This window comes from Mandrillus leucophaeus, unplaced genomic scaffold (assembly GCF_000951045.1).
Source record: "Mandrillus leucophaeus isolate KB7577 unplaced genomic scaffold, Mleu.le_1.0 Scaffold17, whole genome shotgun sequence".
In the NCBI taxonomy this organism is placed as follows: Eukaryota; Metazoa; Chordata; class Mammalia; order Primates; family Cercopithecidae; genus Mandrillus; species Mandrillus leucophaeus.
In genome coordinates this window covers 979,377-998,999 of record NW_012101698.1, presented here as the reverse complement: position 1 = coordinate 998,999, position 19,623 = coordinate 979,377, and the positions used below count along the sequence as shown (strand labels likewise).

At 38.7% G+C, this 19,623-nt stretch overlaps 1 protein-coding gene across 2 annotated transcripts in view; it reads right to left on the bottom strand.

Moving 5' to 3' along the window:
* Positions 1-6,287: 6,287 nt before the first annotated feature.
* NFAT5 (nuclear factor of activated T-cells 5, tonicity-responsive) overlaps positions 6,288-19,623 on the bottom strand; it is a 149,825-nt gene continuing 136,489 nt past the window's right edge. Inside the window, exons 10-14 of one of the 2 annotated variants that reach the window (XM_011976699.1) lie at positions 19,233-19,313; positions 13,360-13,508; positions 9,879-12,366; positions 8,215-8,458; positions 6,288-7,394 (exon numbers count right to left, since the gene is read on the bottom strand). In XM_011976699.1, the coding sequence (XP_011832089.1) occupies positions 8,223-8,458; positions 9,879-12,366; positions 13,360-13,508; positions 19,233-19,313 (2,954 nt within the window). In that variant the 3' untranslated portion in view covers positions 6,288-7,394; positions 8,215-8,222. Of the gene's footprint in view, positions 7,395-8,214; positions 8,459-9,878; positions 12,367-13,359; positions 13,509-19,232; positions 19,317-19,623 lie in introns of both variants that reach the window. The other variant, XM_011976697.1, reaches the window with a different exon arrangement.

The following is a 19,623-nucleotide window of genomic DNA, read 5'->3' as shown; positions in this document are numbered from 1 at the left end:
GGGAAGAGAAAAAGGGAATAAGAAGGGAGGAATGTAGCTAGAGCAGCTCCCAACAGTTTGCCTATGTATTTGCCAGCACCAAAATTGTAGAGTAAGCCACTTACATTTCCACTGCTAGTATTAAGGAAAGACAGCAGTGATTTTTATAAAGTGAGTATACATTTATTTTTATTCTGAAATGTGAATTTTTCTTTCATGAGTTAACTAACTGGTAATTTGTAAACAGTGGGAAGAAGATTAGAACAATTATGGAGGTACTGAATTACACAAGGAGATTAAAATGAAATGAATCAATCTACCTATCTTGTGGTTAGTTTATATTGATGCATACACTTGAGAAAGGAGAAATGCCCAAATTGTATAATGCATTATCTTGTTTATTATTTATTTTAGTAAATAATTCTTGTCTGAAACATAAGCTCCAAGGATAGCTAAATCTCTACTGATAGCTTAGTTCTTATACAAAGCAAGTTACTTTTGAAGAAGTTTTACCTATTAAAAAAATAAGGTGCCATGTTGACCTGGTCAGCCATCTCGTTTACTATCTCAGATACAAATACAAATACAAGGAATGATGATTTTGTTCTGAGGGTTGGTCTAGCCAGAGCAAAACTGTGGTCTGCTGGTAAAGTACTAGGCAATGAAAAGAAAGCTTGTATTACACTGCCCATAATGTACCCATTTTAAGGATAAACAGGAGACTTTAGCACCGGTCAATTATATTAGCTACTTAAATGTCATAACAATTAAACATAGAACACTGCACCTATATATTTAAATCAGTCATTTAATGTAAACTTTTTAGTAAGTGGTAGGAAAATGCCAAACTAAATTAACTGAATTATCAAGAATTAGACTAATTGTGTATGTACATAAAATACACTATCTCTCTATAGGCAGTACTGAGAATAAATTATCTTTGCCAATAAAAGATTATAGATAACCAGGTTAAGCTGAATTTACATAAAGAACAATGTATAACTGTATCAGTCTCAGTGGAAGAAAAACTCTCTACATCTCAATAGAGTCTTAGACCAGTGGTTCCTAAACTTTAAAGTGTGCATCAGAATCACCTGGAGGGCTTGTGAAAACAGATTGCTGGGCCCTATTCCAGAGTTTCTGACTCAGTAGGTCTGGGATGGGGCCCAAGAATTTACATTTCTAACTAGTTCCCAGGTGATACTGATACTAGCTGGTGGGCTGAGAACCATACTCTGAGAACCACTGGTTTGCACGTACTACATATGTAGAAAAAGATATATTGTAATGTTCTTATACGCATGGCACAAAATATATAGAAAGACAACTGGTTTTAATGAATTCCCAAACATGTAGGTTAGCAAGCTGAATGTTTCTAAAATAATCTGCTAAAGCGTAATCATTTCCCCTTATAGTAAATTACATTTCAAAGTCTTAAGTCCTACACAGTCATTTTAGAAAAATCCATATAACATTTATACCAAGTTGGCTATCCAAAAGAAAAGGAACATAATATTCTAAAGAGTTAAGATGAATTTGTTAGGAAGGAATCATTACTATACAGCATTCTTGGCTTCTTTGGAATGATTAAAGTGCATAATATCAATAGGGTATTAAGAATATTGCATAAAAGTTTGCAGTCCTCAGTGCCACTAACAGTCACAGAAATACTAGCATGGGGAAAGCAGCCCTATCTCAAAGGTACAACTATCCTGACCTGTTGCTGATGGCTCTTTCTTCAAGCACCACCACCATGGTAAGGAGCTGGAATACAGGCAAAATTAACAAAAACCAAGGCACTCCATCCAACTTTATCTGATCAAAAGGAATTACCTTAGGTCTGGAGGGACTCAAATATAACTTTTTTCTCATTTCCTTTGACACTTTTTCTTCTAGGTAAATTAACTGAGGACAGACGAGAAGTACACTGACATAAACAACTTTGCCCAGTCTAGTTAAAAAAAAAAGTGACATAAGCAGGCTTTACCTAAACTATGTTTTAGTGATTTATTTCCATCTAATTAACTTCAGAGAAAATGCTTTAAACACTTTCTTCCTGAAATTTACACACATCTATGTGCATGGAGTTTCACAGATGCTAAAATTCTCATCAGTATTCAGATAAGACCTACCATTAGCTGGTTGAGATGAAGGCAAACTTAATTTATATAAAGCTTGAACAGTCTAATTCTGTAATCTTTTACCCTCTCCCCCCAAAGAAACAATTCTAGTAATGTACCTTTTCTTCCATTCTTAAGCCAAAGGAAAGAAATGGAGAAAAGAAGGGTTAAATGGAAAAAGTGAAAGCTGGGACCTATTGAAACTATTTGTTTATGTGTTTTTGGAAATAGTGAAGAATAAAATTATAAATGATAAAAAGGCACTTTTCCATAGCATTTGATCTAGATATAAAATACTCATTTAAAAAATTTCCTGAAAGAGAAAGTAAAAACATAATTTTATTAGTAAATGAGGCTAAAATGGCATAAAATAAATGGCATAAAATAGAATGGCATAAAAATAAATGGGGATTGAAGAAGTAATTAGGCCAGATGTGGTGGCTCATGCCTGTAATCCTAGCACTTTAGGAGGCCGAGGCAGGTGGATCATTGTGTTAGGAGTTAGAAACCCGCCTGGCCAACATGGCAAAATCCCGTCTCTACTAAAAAAATACAAAAAAATTAGCTGGGCCTAGTGGAGGGTGCCTGTAATCCTGGCTACTCGGGAGGCTGAGGCAGGTGAATCGCTTGAACCCGGGAGGCAGAGGTTGCAGTGAGCAGAGATCGCACACTGCACTCTAGCCTGAGAGACACAGCAAGGCTCCGTCTCCAAAAAAAAAAAAAAAAAAAAAAGAAGTAAAGTAACTAGAGCACTGGGACCATCCACAAATGATACTGTAGATATTACTCTGATATTTATTATATCATGAGCATTATCTCTACAATTTTGCTCTAGTGACACTAACAAGCAGAGAAGAAAACCTCTTTTTAATACATATTATGAGATTCATAGGCAGTTATTTTTCTAACCTATGGTCTTTCTTCATGGAGTCCCTCCACACAGTCTAAGGCATGCAGATATAAGACAGCTGTCTTGGTTAGGGATAAAACCTATGGTCATAAAGCAGAGGAAAGCTAATTAATTTTAAAAATCAATTAGGAAACAGATATTGGAAGAGAAATTTTCATCAGAAAAATGAAAAATTATAAGATTACTATGTATGGTGAAAATGTATAACCATGGTGACTTTGAGTCTTTAATTATTAAATCATTTTATCCTGGTCATTATTTGTTGATGCATCTAACAGATTCACTTTCCTAAAACAAGCATTTATAAAGGCTTAAATGGTCAAAAAGAATTATCTTAGTTCTAGAGGGACTCAGATACAACTTCCTCATTTCCTTTGATACTATTTTTCCTAGGTAGATTAGCTGAGGTTCTGATGGGCAAGAAATGCACTAGAATAAACTTCCAAACTACAGCACATGTGATATTACAAAAAATGAAAATAAAAGGCAAGGAAGGATGGATGGAAGGAAGGAAGGGAGAAAGGAGGGAGGGAGGAATAAGGGAAGGAGAAACGAAGAAGGCAGGGAGGAAGGGAAGAAGGAAGGAAGGGAGGCAGGGAGGGGAGGAAAGGGAGGGAGGAAGGAAAGTCCTTCATTAATACTTCTTCTATAATAAAGCCCTTAAAAACTTATTCTTTTTTTAAAACGATTTGTTTTAAAACAGATTTGCACTGGCTAAATAACACGATACTTTAATCATAAAGGTAACATGATCAAGCTTAGAGGCAAAATATGACTTCGAATGATCTTCACCCATGTTGGTGTTGGTGTGGATATATAATGGAATGACAATAAGGAATCACACACATACACACACACACACACACACACACACACACACACACACAGAGAGAAAGAGAGAGAGAGAGAGAGAAGCTCCAAGCGTTAATGTGAGTTGCTGAAAGCTAGAACAATTAAATGTAACAATATAAAGAAGAAAAGGTGGCTCACAGTTTATTTAGGTCCTTCTGCCATAAATACGTTTAATAAATTGTTGTTTCTATGGCCTTTGCTGGCTCACTGAGTCTCTCCCATATGTAGCTATAACTTGAAACAGTAATCAGGAAATTGCATTATTAGCACAAATATCAACCACTGAGCTTCAAAGAAGATGAATACTCTTTGTAGCCAAATTGTATTTTCAGAACGTTGTACTTAACATTGACCTTTAGGGGTAAGGAACATTTAACAATGTAAAAAAAAACAACAACAAACCTATTATTATTGAACAAGAATATGGTAGCATAGCACAGCCCTTGTATAAATAACCACAAAATTTATGAGAATAAAAATCGGGTTTTCTGCCTCCATCCAATCAAACCACTACAGTTCAGGTATATATTCTGTTCTAAACTTAGATATTATAAAACAGAAAATTGGTCCCAGTGACTTGGCATTGCCAATCAGCATTTGATAACAATAAACCCCTTGCTAAACCACAGAAGTCAGCACACAAGCCAGTTGCCACTTCATCCACAGTTCTGTATTAACAATCATCCTAATTAGAACTTGGTGAACAGATAGATTTCTTTAGTCTCCTATGTAATCTCTTAGAAAAAAGTTCAGAAAATTCAAAAATAACTTACAGATTTTTATTTCTACTACTTCTTTTTATACCTGCTGGGTTTGCTTTGTCTGAAATTTCAATTAACCCTACTTTAGGGTTAGAGTTCTACATTTTCAAACTGAAGCACTGGATTGTGTGGCTGATCCTCCTCATAACCTGAACTATACTGGGTAATTTTTCCCAATAGGGGCTGGGGGAGAAGAGATACACTGAGGAAAATACTTTTGGTTCAGAGAATTTATAAAGTAGCTCTGGATATTACAAGATGGGAAAAATGTTATTAAAATTACAAACATGGGTTTTCTTAGTGTCTTTATAAATAAAAGGCATAGAATACAGAAAGCCAATTAATAATAACAATAACAACAATAATAAAATATTAAATATATAGTGAGCAAAGACTGAATGGCTCATTCTTGTGAAACACCATTTCACGCAATTGCCTCAATGGGTTTCCTGACTCTTAACACTTGGCTGAGTGAAAGCTCCAGCAAACACACAGTAAGCTGCCTTTAGCCCACTACTAACATCAAGGAACTGCCTGATGGAATGGCCACAGATGAACAGGTCATTTGTTTCAAAAGATACTTAAATACTCAATAAAGACATAACAAACCCCACCCCCCCTCACTGTTATCAGACGCCACGTTGTGGTAGAACATCAGACAAACTCACAAATTTACCACAAAAATGTGTGGCAAAAAAGAATAGTTTATATATATGTATATATATAAATTTCTATATTTATGCCAATGTACTCACTCAGTACAAATAGCAAAATAGTATACCATTTCCTAAATACAAAATATAGCTTTCCAAAAAAATGAAACACACATTAGATATAAACCATCCAAAACTTGAACGATTGAAAACTGTATTCAAAATTAAATGACCCAGAGTAGGTCTCTTTCTGAAAAGTTCCCTTCATATCGGCAAGAAGCCTGTACTACTGAAAACGTAATTCAATGCCTCTCAATCAGAGAGAGAAAGAAAGAAAGGGGCAGAGGTGGAGGGAAGAAAACGTGAGAAAAAAGAGAAAAAGACAAAAGAGCACATTCAAAGAACAAAGGAAGATCATCACCAAAAAAAAAAAAAAAAAAAAAGAAGGAAAAATCTGGCTGTATAAACAAAACCAACACCACTATTCCACACAGTTCAACTAAATGTACAGGATAGGAAAAAAAAAAAAAAAAAGAACAGAAAGTTAGCCTTCAACAATTAACAGGTTATTTTTTGTACACTTAAAAAATAAATGAAACGGACAAGGATACCAAAACATTATATCAACACATAGAAGCCACACACACGTTGGCCTTACACTGCATTGACAGCTTTCCACATGCCAAAAGGAAAATGAGACATAAGCATGTGTCCAGACACAGGTGGTAGTGAGAAGCAGGCATCCCACGGGTGGCAACAACGCCCAAAACTGTATAACTAATGCTACAACTGCCAAGTTCTGGAGTGTGTTATTTTGCTCTTTATAGATGTAACACAAGTTAATTCTTCATTTTAAGTCAATGATATGACCCTGTAAAGCCTAAGGCTTGTGGGAACCATCAGGTAAGTGACCACTTCAAACTGTAAAGCACTGAGGTGACAAGTGAATTTATACTCACTGCAGATCAGGGAGAAGTGATGTTTCAAGAAATTTTAGTTTGCCTTTTTTTTAAATTAAAATTTATACTGTTTCCTATTAGAGGGAAAAATTTGAAGACTTCAGAACAGCACCGTTCATGGGGAAAAATGTGTTGTTTCTCAGGAATTAACTCCCAATAATTCCTAAGACAGTACTTTCTGCCCTGTGCTGCAGGACTGCTAGGTCACCCTAGATTAAAGTGGCCAAAGATGCTACAGGGTCATAAAGCCAGTAGTATATCAATAGTTCTCTAAAGTAAAGTGAAAAAGAGGTGAAAAGTAATATAGATGTATATAAAAAGGGAACACCAGCCTAAGACTGGGTTAAGAATAAAACACTCAAATTTTTCTGTCAATTTAAACTACTGTAGGAGGATATCAGAACATAATTTATCATATATTATCCCCTTCATTTTTTACAGATAAAGATAATTATTTTTCTATGCACAGTTATGGCTAAACCCCTTAGTAGAAACCCAGACAACGAACAACTCTCTGAAAAAATAAAATCAATGGCATTCCAGCTGTTCCCAGTTTTCTAAGTGTATCATCTGCCTTTGTGTTAAATCAAGAGTTCTTTTATCTGCATATACAGTTTACTTGTTAGAATGTTACCCCTTCAGTTTCTCCAATAAAACTGAAAAAAGATTCCTTCACTTTGGCCAACAGCTGTGCCTTTTATATTGAAAAAAATCACCACCTTAGTTACTATTGAACTTTACTTTTTCAAAAGCCATTACTTGACTAAAACAATGCAGGAAAGAAAATAATGAAGAACGAAAGTAAACATGATATATTATTTTCTAATAGCAATAATAACTGAGTGGTCCAGCCTTTAATTTAAACTGTACGTTTAAGGAAATTGCGCCTAGGAAAATAATAACAATTAATTCTGCCAGCTGGAAACTCAAATAGATTCTCAGTCATCACTGTTATTAGGAATATAAAATATGAAGATGTTAACATTTGTGGTTAGTCACTGCAACAAGCAGCATAGGTGTGCTCTTTTGCAGTCAGAATAAAATCTATCAATTTACTCAAATACAGTTTTTCATATTTTGTTTTGTTTTTAAAATAATAATTCTCATGGAACCACAAGATCTCAGGACATCTTGGAATCAGGATTTTCTTCATGGAATTTCTAAAAAAGAGAAAAAGTTTAATGTAACTTACGAGGGAGGGAAGTATTTATAAAGTGTCTGACACCCTGAATGATCCTAAAGTATATTATGGTACTATAAGTAAAACTTTTTCATATTTGATCTTCCACAGACTTTTCTGACTCAATATTTATTTCTGGAGGAAGGGATGATTATATCCAATATATAGTACAGAGGAAACACACTGTGCATACTCATCAGATGTTTTGTTATTCCAAGGCAAAGAAGCTCAGAAGCAGAAGGAATTTCCAATATAGGTTGAATATCCCTTATCTAAAATGCTTGGGATCAGAAGTATTTCCGATTTCTTTTTTGGATTTTGGAATATGTACATACACACAATGAGATATCTTGGGAATAAGACACAAGTCCAAACATGTAATTCACTTCTGTTTCATATACACCTAAAAAGATCTATCACAGCTGAAGGGAGCTGGGAAAATCTTTTTTTCCCTCAGGGACACCAAATCAACTGCATGTTGTGAGCCTGCATTTTGACTATGACCCTATCATATGAGGTCAGGTGTGGAATTTTCCACTTGAGATGTCATGTCAGCACTCAAAAAGATTCGGATTTCAGAGCATTTTGGATTTTGGATTTTTGGACTAGGGATGTTTGGTCTGTATTAACTATATGACCATAAGCTATCATTCAGAATAATTTTATGCAGAGTAAAAAAGTATCATCTTGTGAGGAAGTCACATTTTAAAAGTTTAGAAGTAAACTACTATTACTTAACCTAAATCTGTTAAGAATAAAATCTGATGCTTTCCAATAAGAAGCCAAAATGCAATACTTACATATCCAGTTAAAAGGAGCCAGTCAAGCTGTTCCCTTGGTTTTGCAACGAAACAAGCAAATCAATCTTTTCGATGTTCTGGTTGGTGTTTATAGAGGATGCCAGTGGAGAATTCTCTGGCATTTGCTGAGAAAGAAGTGTTGTCACAGGTGGCTGGCCCTCATTTTGTGGTTGGCCTGGCTGACTTATGGCCATCAACTGATCAGGCAATGTAGCTGGTCCAGAGGTTAAAAGCTGACTACAGTCTGCAGAGACATTGAAAATAGAAGGTATCTGGTTAGTGAAGATTCATGAAAAGATATTAGTTGTTGGGGCAAATTCATTACTGCATTCTCTTTGTACATTACTAAAAGTTAGGCACCTGACAGTCCAAGAAAAAAGTTTTCACAGATTGGCACTGGAATTCATCTTAGGTTTCCTTTAAGCAGTCTAAAAATACAACTTTGCTTAAATATCAAAAGTCCTATATAAATTCCTTGGTATATTAACATTAAAGATGGGTTTCTTTTTTTTTTTTTTTTGAGGCGGAGTCTGGCTCTGTCCCCCTGGCTGGAGTGCAGTGGCGCGACTTCGGCTCACTGCAAGCTCCGCCTCCCAGGTTCCCGCCATTCTCCTGCCTCAGCCTCCCGAGTAGCTGGGACTACAGGCACCCGCCACCGCGCCTGGCTAATTTTTTGTATTTTTAGTAGAGACAGGGTTTCACCGTGGTCTCGATCTCCTGACCTTGTGATCCGCCCGCCTCGGCCTCCCAAAGTGCTGGGATTACAGGCGTGAGCCACCGAGCCCGGCAGGTTTCTTTTTTTTTTGAGACGGAGTCTTGCTCTGTCGCCCAGGCTGGAGTGCAGTGGCCGGATCTCAGCTCACTGCAAGCTCCGCCTCCCGGGTTTACACCATTCTCCTGCCTCAGCCTCCCGAGTAGCTGGGAATACAGGCGTCCGCCACCTCGCCCAGCTAGGTTTTTTTTTTTTTTGTATTTTTTAGTAGAGATTGGGTTTCACCGTGTTAGCTGGGGTGGTCTTGATCTCCTGACCTCGTGATCCGCTGGTCTCGGCCTCCCAAAGTGCTGGGATTACAGGCTTGAGCCACTGCGCCCGGCCTAAAGATGGGTTTCTACCTCCTTAGAAACTACTGACTTCAATTGGCTAAAATATTATCTGTCATTCTTACTTCGTTTTCCTTTTAAGTTTATAGCTTAAAATGGCAAACACACATTTTTATACATAGGCGCCCGGCCTATTATCACCATTTTAAATGAGAGAATTGAGACCCATAAAAGCCAAATAACTTGTACAAGATCTCATAGTCTATAGGTGATAGAGTTCTAACTACAATCTACACTCTTAAAACAACTGTACAGGACAGGTGCGGTGGCTCACACCTGTAATCCCAGCACTTTGGGAGGCCGAGGCCAGCAGATCACTTGAGGTCAAAAATTCGACACCAGCCTGGTCAACATGGTGAAACCCCGTCTCTAACAAAAATACAAAAATTAGCTGGGTGTGTTGTGCAAACCTGTAATCCCAGCTGCTCAGGAGGCTGAGGCAGGAGAATCACCTGAAACTGGGAGGCAGAGGGTGCAATCAGTCAAGATTGCACCACTGCACTCTGCTTTCTTCTAATAATAATGATGACCAATTAAGTAATGAAAAATTAAGAGTTTCTTACTATTTTGAATGCCAAATAAGAACATTCCTGATGTCTGCTGAGATGAGCCAGGAGAATTCTGTAGTTGGTTCATTGTGCCTCCTGCTGTGTTGTGAAATAAAGTAGCCTGTGGTTGAGGCGAAGATGAGGCTCCTTGAATTCCAGGCATGTTGTTCTGAGGGGAATAAAGAGGAGACTGTTGCATATCTTGTTGATTTATACTGGTCTGCAAGGCAGACATGGATGCTGGAGATAAGAAGAGTGTTACTTGCTGCTCTTGAGAACTAGGTGTCCCTTGTACCAACTGAATCTGAGGAGAGCTATGGAACAAGGGGGTCTGTGATGATTCCGACTGGGTAGGACCTGGGTTCTGAAGTGAGGAAACTGTGGACTGACTCTGAAATTGCATGGGCTGTTGCTCTTGATTCATTGGGGCCATATTACTTTGTTGGTGAAAAATTGACTGGTTCTGTTGCTCCTGATTAGCCATTGGATTTTGATTTGGGTTGAATATCATGTTTGGTGGTGGTTGCTTTGGAGACGCCATTGTAGCCATGGTATTCTGATTACTGAATAAAATGCCCTGTTGTTGTTGCTGCTGCTGTTGCTGCTGCTGTTGCTGCTGTTGCTGCTGCTCCTGGGATGGAGAGTTACTCTGCATGGCAACTATTGAGTGCTGTGACTGGAACATGGTTCCTTGTTGGCTTTGAGGCATTGGATTAGGTGGAAGGGAGCCCAGGGACACCTGAGGCTGAAATAAACCCTGCTGGGGGGGTTGTGCCTGTTCTTGGGAAAGCATAGGGGTCTGGATGTGTGATATTGGAGCTTGCTGTTGGAAAGCAGCTTGTTGTTCAGTGTTTGATGTTGACTGAAGTGGAGAAATTGAGTTCGGTGCTGCAAAAAATGCTTCTTGGGCTACTGTGTTAGTCTGAAGATTATTCATGGGACTCTGGGAAAGAAATATGTTGGTTGACTGCTGGTCTTGAGGAACTGAAGAGCCCTGTAACACAGCAATGGTACTTTGAGAGTGAAACATTGGAGGCTGCATTTGTTCAGAGGAGGTTGTAGAAGTCTGACTGTGGACAATAGGATTTGGACTATGAAAGAGAGAACCTTGAGTTTCCTGGGAAAGATTCTGAGCATCGGCAATAGGATTCTGAGGATGAAAAAGTTGGGCCTGTGAATGAGAAGACTGCTGCAAAAAATTTCCAGATTGAAGTGACATCATCTCATTCCCTTGCTGGAATAAACCATTACCTTGTTGCTGGGTACCACTATTCTGAACACTCATCATACTTTTTGTGGATGAAAAAAGGTTAACTTGAGGTTGATTGTCCCCACTATGTTGCATTTGGACCATGGTCTGAAAGACACTGTTTTGAATCTGTTTTGCTTGTGTTCCAGTTTCTTCTCCATCTCCTGAACTTGATGTCTGAAACATGGTAGTGCCAGGGGTTGCAACCTGCTGTGTGGTGGTTGTAGAAGTTTCATTTCCAGAAACTGCAGGAGGAGAAGAAAACAATTCACACTGCATTTGCATATCCTCATTGGTAGACAATGCACTCATCATGTGAGAAGTCTGCTGGTAAACTGGCGATTGCTGAAGGTTTCCATTTGCTGAAGCAGTTGAAGGGAATAATTCTGACTGAATCTGGGCAGCTGCCTGGCAGATACTCTGTTGCATCTCCATCACCATTGCGGCTGAAGATTCCATCACTTGCTGTTGTTGTTGCTGCTGCTGTTGATTAGATAACGTGTTTTCAGACTGTGGATGAACACTTTCAGCTCTTCCAGGTAATAAATTATCTGGTCTGGTATGGACCGTTGGCTCTGTTGAGGAAAACATTCCAGGGCTTACACCACTCTGAATTTGACTGACTTGTTGAAAAATATCTGCACTAAGCTGCTCTTGAACATTCTCATTACCATCTGGAGCAGAAAATAAAACTGAAGATAACTGTTGCTGTGCCTCTAAAACTTGCTGGACCAAGTCAACACTTCCACTGCTGCCACTAGCAGTACTGCCTGTAAAACTCCCTGCTTGCAGCTGCTGAATAGTATTCTGAAGCTGACTCACACTATTTGGTGATGGAAAAATATTTGATGAAATCTGCTGCTGTAAAGTCTGTGCTTGTTCTTGTAGTGGTGACTGCTGCTGTTGTTGTGACGCCTCAGTCAGTTGTGACAAATTAACCACTGTGCCATCTGACTGTAATACCTCTCTAGACTGAGTTTCTCTTGTCTGAAACTGTGTAGCCTGCTGCAATAATGCATCGCTGTTGGGCAGCTGACTAGAAGCAGAAACTGCTGGAAAAGTACCAGGCTGTGAGATGTCCTGGGTTTGAATAGTTGTCAGGGTCTCTGGGTTGTATGCCTTGGGCTGAATCTGCTGCTGTTTTTCATTTTCAGAAGGTAGGTGGGAAGATGATGGTGATGAAAAAGAGCCATTTCCTGCTATGTTTGAGATGTTTTCTAACGCTTGCTGAGTTGATCCGACTGTCTTTGTAGTCTAAAACATAAAAATCCCCAAATAATATGAATATATAAACATTAAATAAGTTTGTAACATATATCAAAAATCACTATTGTTTGGCCAGGCACGGTGGCTCAAGCCTGTAATCCCAGCACTTTGGGAGGCCAAGGCGGGCAGATCACGAGGTCAGAAGATCGAGACCATCCTGGCTAACACCGTCAAAACCCGTCTCTACTTTTGAAAAGACAAAAAATTAGCCGGGCGAGGTGGCGGGTGCCTGTAGTCCCAGTCACTCGGGAGGCTAAGGCAGGAAAATGGCGTGAACCTGGTAGGCGGAGCTTGCAGTGACCTGAGATCATGCCACTGCACTCCAGCCTGGGCGACAGAGAGAGACTCCATCCGTCTCAAGGGGGGAAAAAAAATCACTATTGTTCTAAAAATATATGCAGGACCAGTTTTCCCCTCTATATTATTATCATTTAGAAAACAGGTATGGGACTACAATTCTCCATTACATGATGCCTCATTTTCCTTGGGATATATTTTTAAAAAGTACTATAAGCAAAGATAGTCAAACAAAGAAGTAGAATAATCAGCTATTGATATACTTAGGTGAATTAAGGGTAATCAGAACACATTAATTTTATGGTTCATGAAGAGCAGGTATCAAAATATCTCCATTTTGCGGCTCCTCAGTAACATTACAGGGGAGAAGACAAGTAAAAAAAAAGAAATAGAAAGTTACGGGAAAAGACTGGGAAAAAAATAAAAACACCTCTTAATTCTCAAAATGCTAAAATTAGTACTTTCATTAATATCTCATATAACATATTAATTCCTCCCTTGTCAAAATGTGTATTGCAAGTCACTTTGTGGGCAATTTTGCTGAAGTATAAAGCATTCCCTCTTTACAACAAAATTCATTAAGTACATCCAAAGTAAAAGCAATGTGAAAAAAATAGGAAAAGTAAAAGACAGCAATTTTTATATAGGAGGTTAGAAGTTGGAGCAGTAGTCATTATAGCTTACCTTAAAAATAGTGGAAGATCTTTTGTCTGCTGTTACTTCCATTGGAGTAACATCTTCACTCTTAATCATACTGCTTGGTATGAGTGGAGTGATCAGGGCGTTAGGAATAATATTTACCTTATCTAAATTACATCCAGTAGTTTTCATTGCTGCATACACACACAAAAAAAGAAAAGTTTAAAATCACAAAAATTACCAACTATTTTATTCTAAAATTTATTATTAGTCATGATTTAAATGTCTATTTTTTGATGCTATAATGGTAGCATGAGATACAAAACTGGTATATTAAGATGTATCTTCCCTTTTATGAAGTGCATTGGCTGGGGGACCCCTCTGGAATGGGCCTGGAACTATAGCTTAAATATTAATAATAAGCTTAAGCAGTTTGATTACCAGGCTATATTCCCCAAGACCGTTCCAAGTGCCTTGAATCATACTACCCAACCTGACCAGAGTATATTATAGGATACAGCTTAAAAATCTCCAGGAGGATAAAGCTACTCAATTACAACCACTACACTCTTCTCTTAGGATTTAGCTGTCTGACAATATAAAGTCTCAGAACTTCTTAAGGGCTATGAGATTGTCAGAGCACTTCTTTCTTAAACTAAGTTCAAGCTTCTCATTAGAAAATACCACCCAGTGATCAATAAATTTTGCTTTTCTAAATTAAAAGAAAACTAATTAGAAAATTTGAATATGACAAGTTGGCACATGGACACAATTCTCTTTTAGACTGGACTTTAAACATCTTTTTTTTTTCCCCCAGAAATAAGGGCTATTTTAGGTTTACAAACCAAATTTCCCAAGGAAAATGAAAAATTATTTCCCACCTCCTACCACCTCCATTTTGAGGAGTAGTTAGTTCTAGATTTGTACCTAGAGGCAACATATAGCAAGATTCTACCACTCCACTATATCTACTTTTCCCCCTTGATTGCTTTTCTTTCTTCTTTTTTGTCTACCTGAGTCTGCACTGGCACTCAGTGGTAGCTACTGCTACTGCTAATGACAATCTTCTGAGTTGAGCACATAGCCAAATCCTGATTTAAAAGTTTACTACCACTTGGAGGCTCTATGGAAAGAGTCTTCAGAAAGCATAGCTGTTAAATTTCTTAATTTGATACCGAGAAGAAATCCTGGCTATAAAGCTTTTAAAAAGGCACATGGTATATAAGTTGGATAGCTCCCTTCATAAATTTTTTTTGTTGTTATTGTTAGTCAATATGCTGCTGAAAGGCCAAGTGTGGTGGCTCATGCCTGTAATCTCAGCACTTTGGAAGGTTGAGGCGGGCGGATTACTTGAGGCCAGGAGTTCGAGACCAGCCAGGCCGACATGGTGAAACTCTGTCTCTACTAAAAATACAAAAATTAGCAAGGCATGGTGGCACATGCCTGTAAATCCTAGCTACTTGGGAGGCTGAGGCACAAGAATCGCTTGAATCCGGGAGAAGGAGGTTGCAGTGAGCTGAGATCGCTCTACCGTACTGCAGGCTAGGCAACAGAGCAAGACTCTGTCTCAAAAAAAAAAAAAAAAAAAAAAAACTGAAAGTAAATATTTTCATCTAAAAATATATTTGCAATTTTCTTGTCTTCAACTTGCCTCACAGCCATTTGGCTAAAAACCTAATTCCTATGAAAACTGATTATTTTGATAGAGGGGAAAGTGCTCATTTAACTTTTGACATTCCATGTTTTATTATTCTACCTGTTTGAGAAATAAATCATTTATTCAAGAGTTCTTTGGACCTATTTTCACCTAAATTCTAATACCAATACAATTCTCCTAACCACCAGATTTTTATTTTATTTTAATTTATTTTATTTTATTTTATTTATTTTATTTGAGACAGGGTCTCTCTCTGTTGGTGGGTGTGCAGTGGTACAATCAGGCCTCACTGCAACCTCCACCTCCTGGGCTCAGGCAATCCTCCTACCTCAGCCCCACAAGTAGCTGGGACTACAGGCACACACCACCATGCCTGACTAATTTTTTAAATTTTTTTGTAGAGACAAGAGTCTCATTATGTTGCCTAGGCTGGTCTTGAACTCCTGAGCTCAAGTGATCCTCCCTGCTAGGCCTCCCAAAGTGCTGGGATTATAGGCATGAGCCACCACACTCGGCCTACAACTTAATTTGGACTGAGACAAAACTTCAGATCATGTACAGGGCAGGCATTTAAAAGTAATCTAAGAATATCCCATAGAACATTTTTAAAACCATTGGTGTTATCTTAAGTTGATCCTGTAATAGTCAACTACTATTCTTGCTTTTGAATTTCATTAGATCATGAGCTCCATGAAGGCAGATGTTATCGCCTGTTGCACAGTAGGTAATCAACAAATGTTTGCTGAGTGAATGAAGAAAAGAATTAATCTTACTTTAGCTTTATCACTGTCAATTTAGTTTGTTGTGGATTATTTGGTTAATCCTACAAAAATAAAAATATGGACCCGGTGCAGTGACTCATGCTTGTAATCCCAGTAATATGGGAGGCGGAGGCAAGTGGACCACGAGGTCAGGAGTTCGAGACCAGCCTGACCAACATGGTGAAACCCTGTCTCTACTAAAAATACAAAAAATAAAATAAAATAAAATAAAAAATAGCCAAGCGTGGTACAGGGCACCTGTAAATCTCAGCTACTGGAGAGACTGAGCCAGGAGAATCACTTGAACGCAGGAGGCAGAGGTTGGAGGTTGCAGTAAGCTGAGACCATGCCACTGCACTCCAGCCTGGGCAACAAAGCAAGATTCCATCTCAAGTAATAATAATAATAAATAAAAATAAAAATATACAGTCTGTATTTTTCTTTTTAAAAATATTCATTCATTCATTCATTCACTCACTCATTTATTCAATTAGAGGCAGGGTCTCATTCTGTTACCCAGGCTGGAGTGTAGTACCTGCAGTCGCAAACTACGGGATTCAAGTGATCCTCCCACCTCAATCCCTTGAGTAGTTGGGATTATAGGCACTAGCCACTGTTTCTGGCTTATATTTTTATTAACATTATTTTTGGTCTAAAAATTTCCATGTTTACAGACAAGATTATATTATAATTCAATTAGAAATTACATATAAATAAATATATCACCTATACAGTTACTGCTTAACAGATCTACAATTTTTCTTAAAATGTATTTAGATAGTAATGCTTATTATCTTCTCCCCCTTTCTGGAAAGTGAGACTAGGCAGAGTAAGTTGAGCAAGACTCTTTTATCTATCCTCAGCTGACCACTGACAAGTATGTCTACTGGTAAGACAAACAGTAAAAGGACATTTTAGTCTAATGCTCATGCAAAGATATAAGTCTTTCTACTGTCATATGCACAAAGGTCACAGAGGTTAATTTTATTTATGTTCCAATCCTTTTTTTTTTTTTTTCCAGAGTCTCACTCTGTTGCCCAAGCTGGAGTGCAGTGGCTCAATCTGGGCTCACTACAACCTTCGCCTCCTGGATTCAAGCGATTCTCCTGTCTCAGCCTCCCAACCAGCTGGGATTACAGGCACATGCCACCATGCCCGGCTAATTTTTTATTTTTAGTAGAGACAGGGTTTTGCCATGTTGGCCAGGCAGGTCTCAAACTCCTGACCTCAGGTGATCCACCAGCTTGGCCTCCCAAAGTGCTGGGATTACAGGCGTGAGCCACTGCATCTGGCCTTGTTCCAATTTTATCTAAGTCTAGTCCCACCAAAAACAGTCCAAAATGTCTCCAGGCCAGACATTAAGTTGGTCAGATATGTTCCATCTTGTTAATTTAATAATAATCTTCTAGTCAACTTCAATTTAGTAGTACATTATAAATGAAAATATCAGATTAATTTTTTTCTCCTCCTCATTAAGAATTAATTTGCTCTAAGAACATCAAGCTGGCGTCAATGCATTACAATCCAACACTTGCATTTTTTCTCAAGTAATCTCTATTTACCAAACTATTTCTCATATGTGATTTATATATATTTTTTGAGGTAGAGTTTTACTCTGTCGCCCAGGCCGGAGTGCAGTGGCATGATCGCGGCTCACTGCAATCCCTGCCTCCCGGGTTCGAGAAATTCTTCTGCCCAATCTCCCGAGCAGCTGGGATTACCGGCACGCACCACCACGCCCAGCTAAATTTTGTATTTTTAGTAGAGATGAGGTTTCAGCATGTTGGCCAGGCTGGTCTCAGATTCCTGACCTCAGGTGATCCACCCACCTCAGCCCCTCAAAGTGCTGGGATTATAGGTGTGAGCCACCATGCCCAGCCTGATTTAAATTTTTTATCAAAAAGGTACATAAACAAAACAAATTTCTGCTTTGTTTTGTTTTTGAGAGTCTTGTTCCTTTGCCCATGCTGGAGTGCAGTGATATGATCACAGCTCAATCCAGCTTCAACCTCTTCAGGTTAAGCAATCCTCCTACCTCGGTATCATGAATAACTAGGATGATAGGTGCATGCCACCATGCCCGGTTAATGTTTATAATTTTTTTTTTTTTTTTTTTTTTTTTGAGACCGAGTCCTGCTCTGTTGCCCAGGCTGGAGAGAGCAGTGGTACAATCTCGGCTCACTGCAACCTCCACTTCCAGGGTTCAAGCGATTCTCTTGCCTCACCCTCCAGAGTAGCTGGGATTACAGGCACATATCACCATGCCAGGCTAATACTTTTTGTATTTTTAGTAGAGATGGGGTTTTGCCATGTTGACCAGACTGGTCTTGAACTCCTGACCTCAGGTGATCTGCAAAGCTCAGCTTCCCAAAAGTATTGAGATTAAAGGCATGAGCCACCGCGCCTGGCCTATTTTTTTTTTTTTTTTTTGAGATGGGAGTTTTTTGTTGCCCAGATTGAAGTGCAGTGGCACGATCTCGGCTCACTGCAATCTCTGCTTCCTAGATTTAAGCAATTCTCCTGTCTCAGCTTCTCGAGTAGCTGGGATAACAGGCATGTACCACCATGCCTGGCTAATTTTGTATTTTTAGTAGAGAATGGGTTTCTCCATGTTGGTCAGGCTGGTCTTGAATGCCTGACCTCAGGTGATCAGCCCGCCTCGGCCTCCCAAAGTGCTGGCATTATAGGCGTGAGCCACTGTGCCTGGCCTGTTTTAATTTTTTTTTGGTAGAGACAAGAAATCTTCTCACTGTGCTGCCCATATCTGTTCAGCAATAACTATAGATGATGCATTTAATTATTAGCCAATGGATATCTATCATCTCAAATTTCTGGACTCAAGTAATCTTCCTACCTTCGTCTCCCAAAGTGCCGGGACTATAGGTGTGGCCCACTGTGCCTGGCCTTACTTTCCTTTTTTTTTTTTTTTTTTGAGACAGGGTCTCGCTCTGTGACCCAGGCTGGAGTACAGTGGCATGATCTTGGCACACTGCAACCTCTGCCTCCCAGATTAAAGAGATTCTCCTGACTCAGCCTCCCGAGCAGCTGGGACTACAGGCACCTGCCACCACCCCTGGCTAATTTTTGTATTTTTAGTAGAGACAGGGTTTCACCATGTTGGCCAGGCAGGTCTTGAACTCCTGACCTCAAATGATCTACCTGCCTTGGCCTCCCAAAAAGCTGGGATTACAGGCATGAACCACTGTGCCCGGCCTCATATACTTTTAATATTGGGGAATTAAAAAAACAAAAAACAAAAAAACAAAACTCCTCCATTCCAATGTACTTTAAAATATATATAAACATATTCAGCAAGAAAAATATCAAATTGGAAAACAAGTCTCTACATTTAGTAAAGTTAAACACGTATTTATTTTACAATATGAAAGATACCCTGCAAAGTATTGTAAGTACTTAAGAGAAAATAAAACAGTAAGGTGTGCTAGAGAAAACATACAGGAGCACCCAATTACGATTTTTGAGAATAATCTACTTGGTACCTTTCATGGCCTCTTCAAAGGAGCAAGGTCTTGCTGGACTAGATATTTCCTTCTTCACATTTACATTCAAAACACCAGCTGCTGCTATTAAAAAAAAAAAGATTAATGTATTTATCTACATTTACTCATCCTAAAAACCTTGTATCTTAAATTCTTTAATTAGAATATCTTGTCACACAGTATCATTTAATTATTTGTTTAGCAGAAATTCTAGTTGAGGTAAATTTCTATCCTCTAAATTCTCCAGTCTCCAAGTGGGCAGAGCATGCGATCACTTAGCAAAACGAAACCAGGCGGGGTGCAGTGGCTCACATCTGTAATCCCAGCACTTTGGGAAGCCAAGGTGGGTGATCACTTGCGGTCAGGAGTTCAAGACCAGCCTGACCAACAT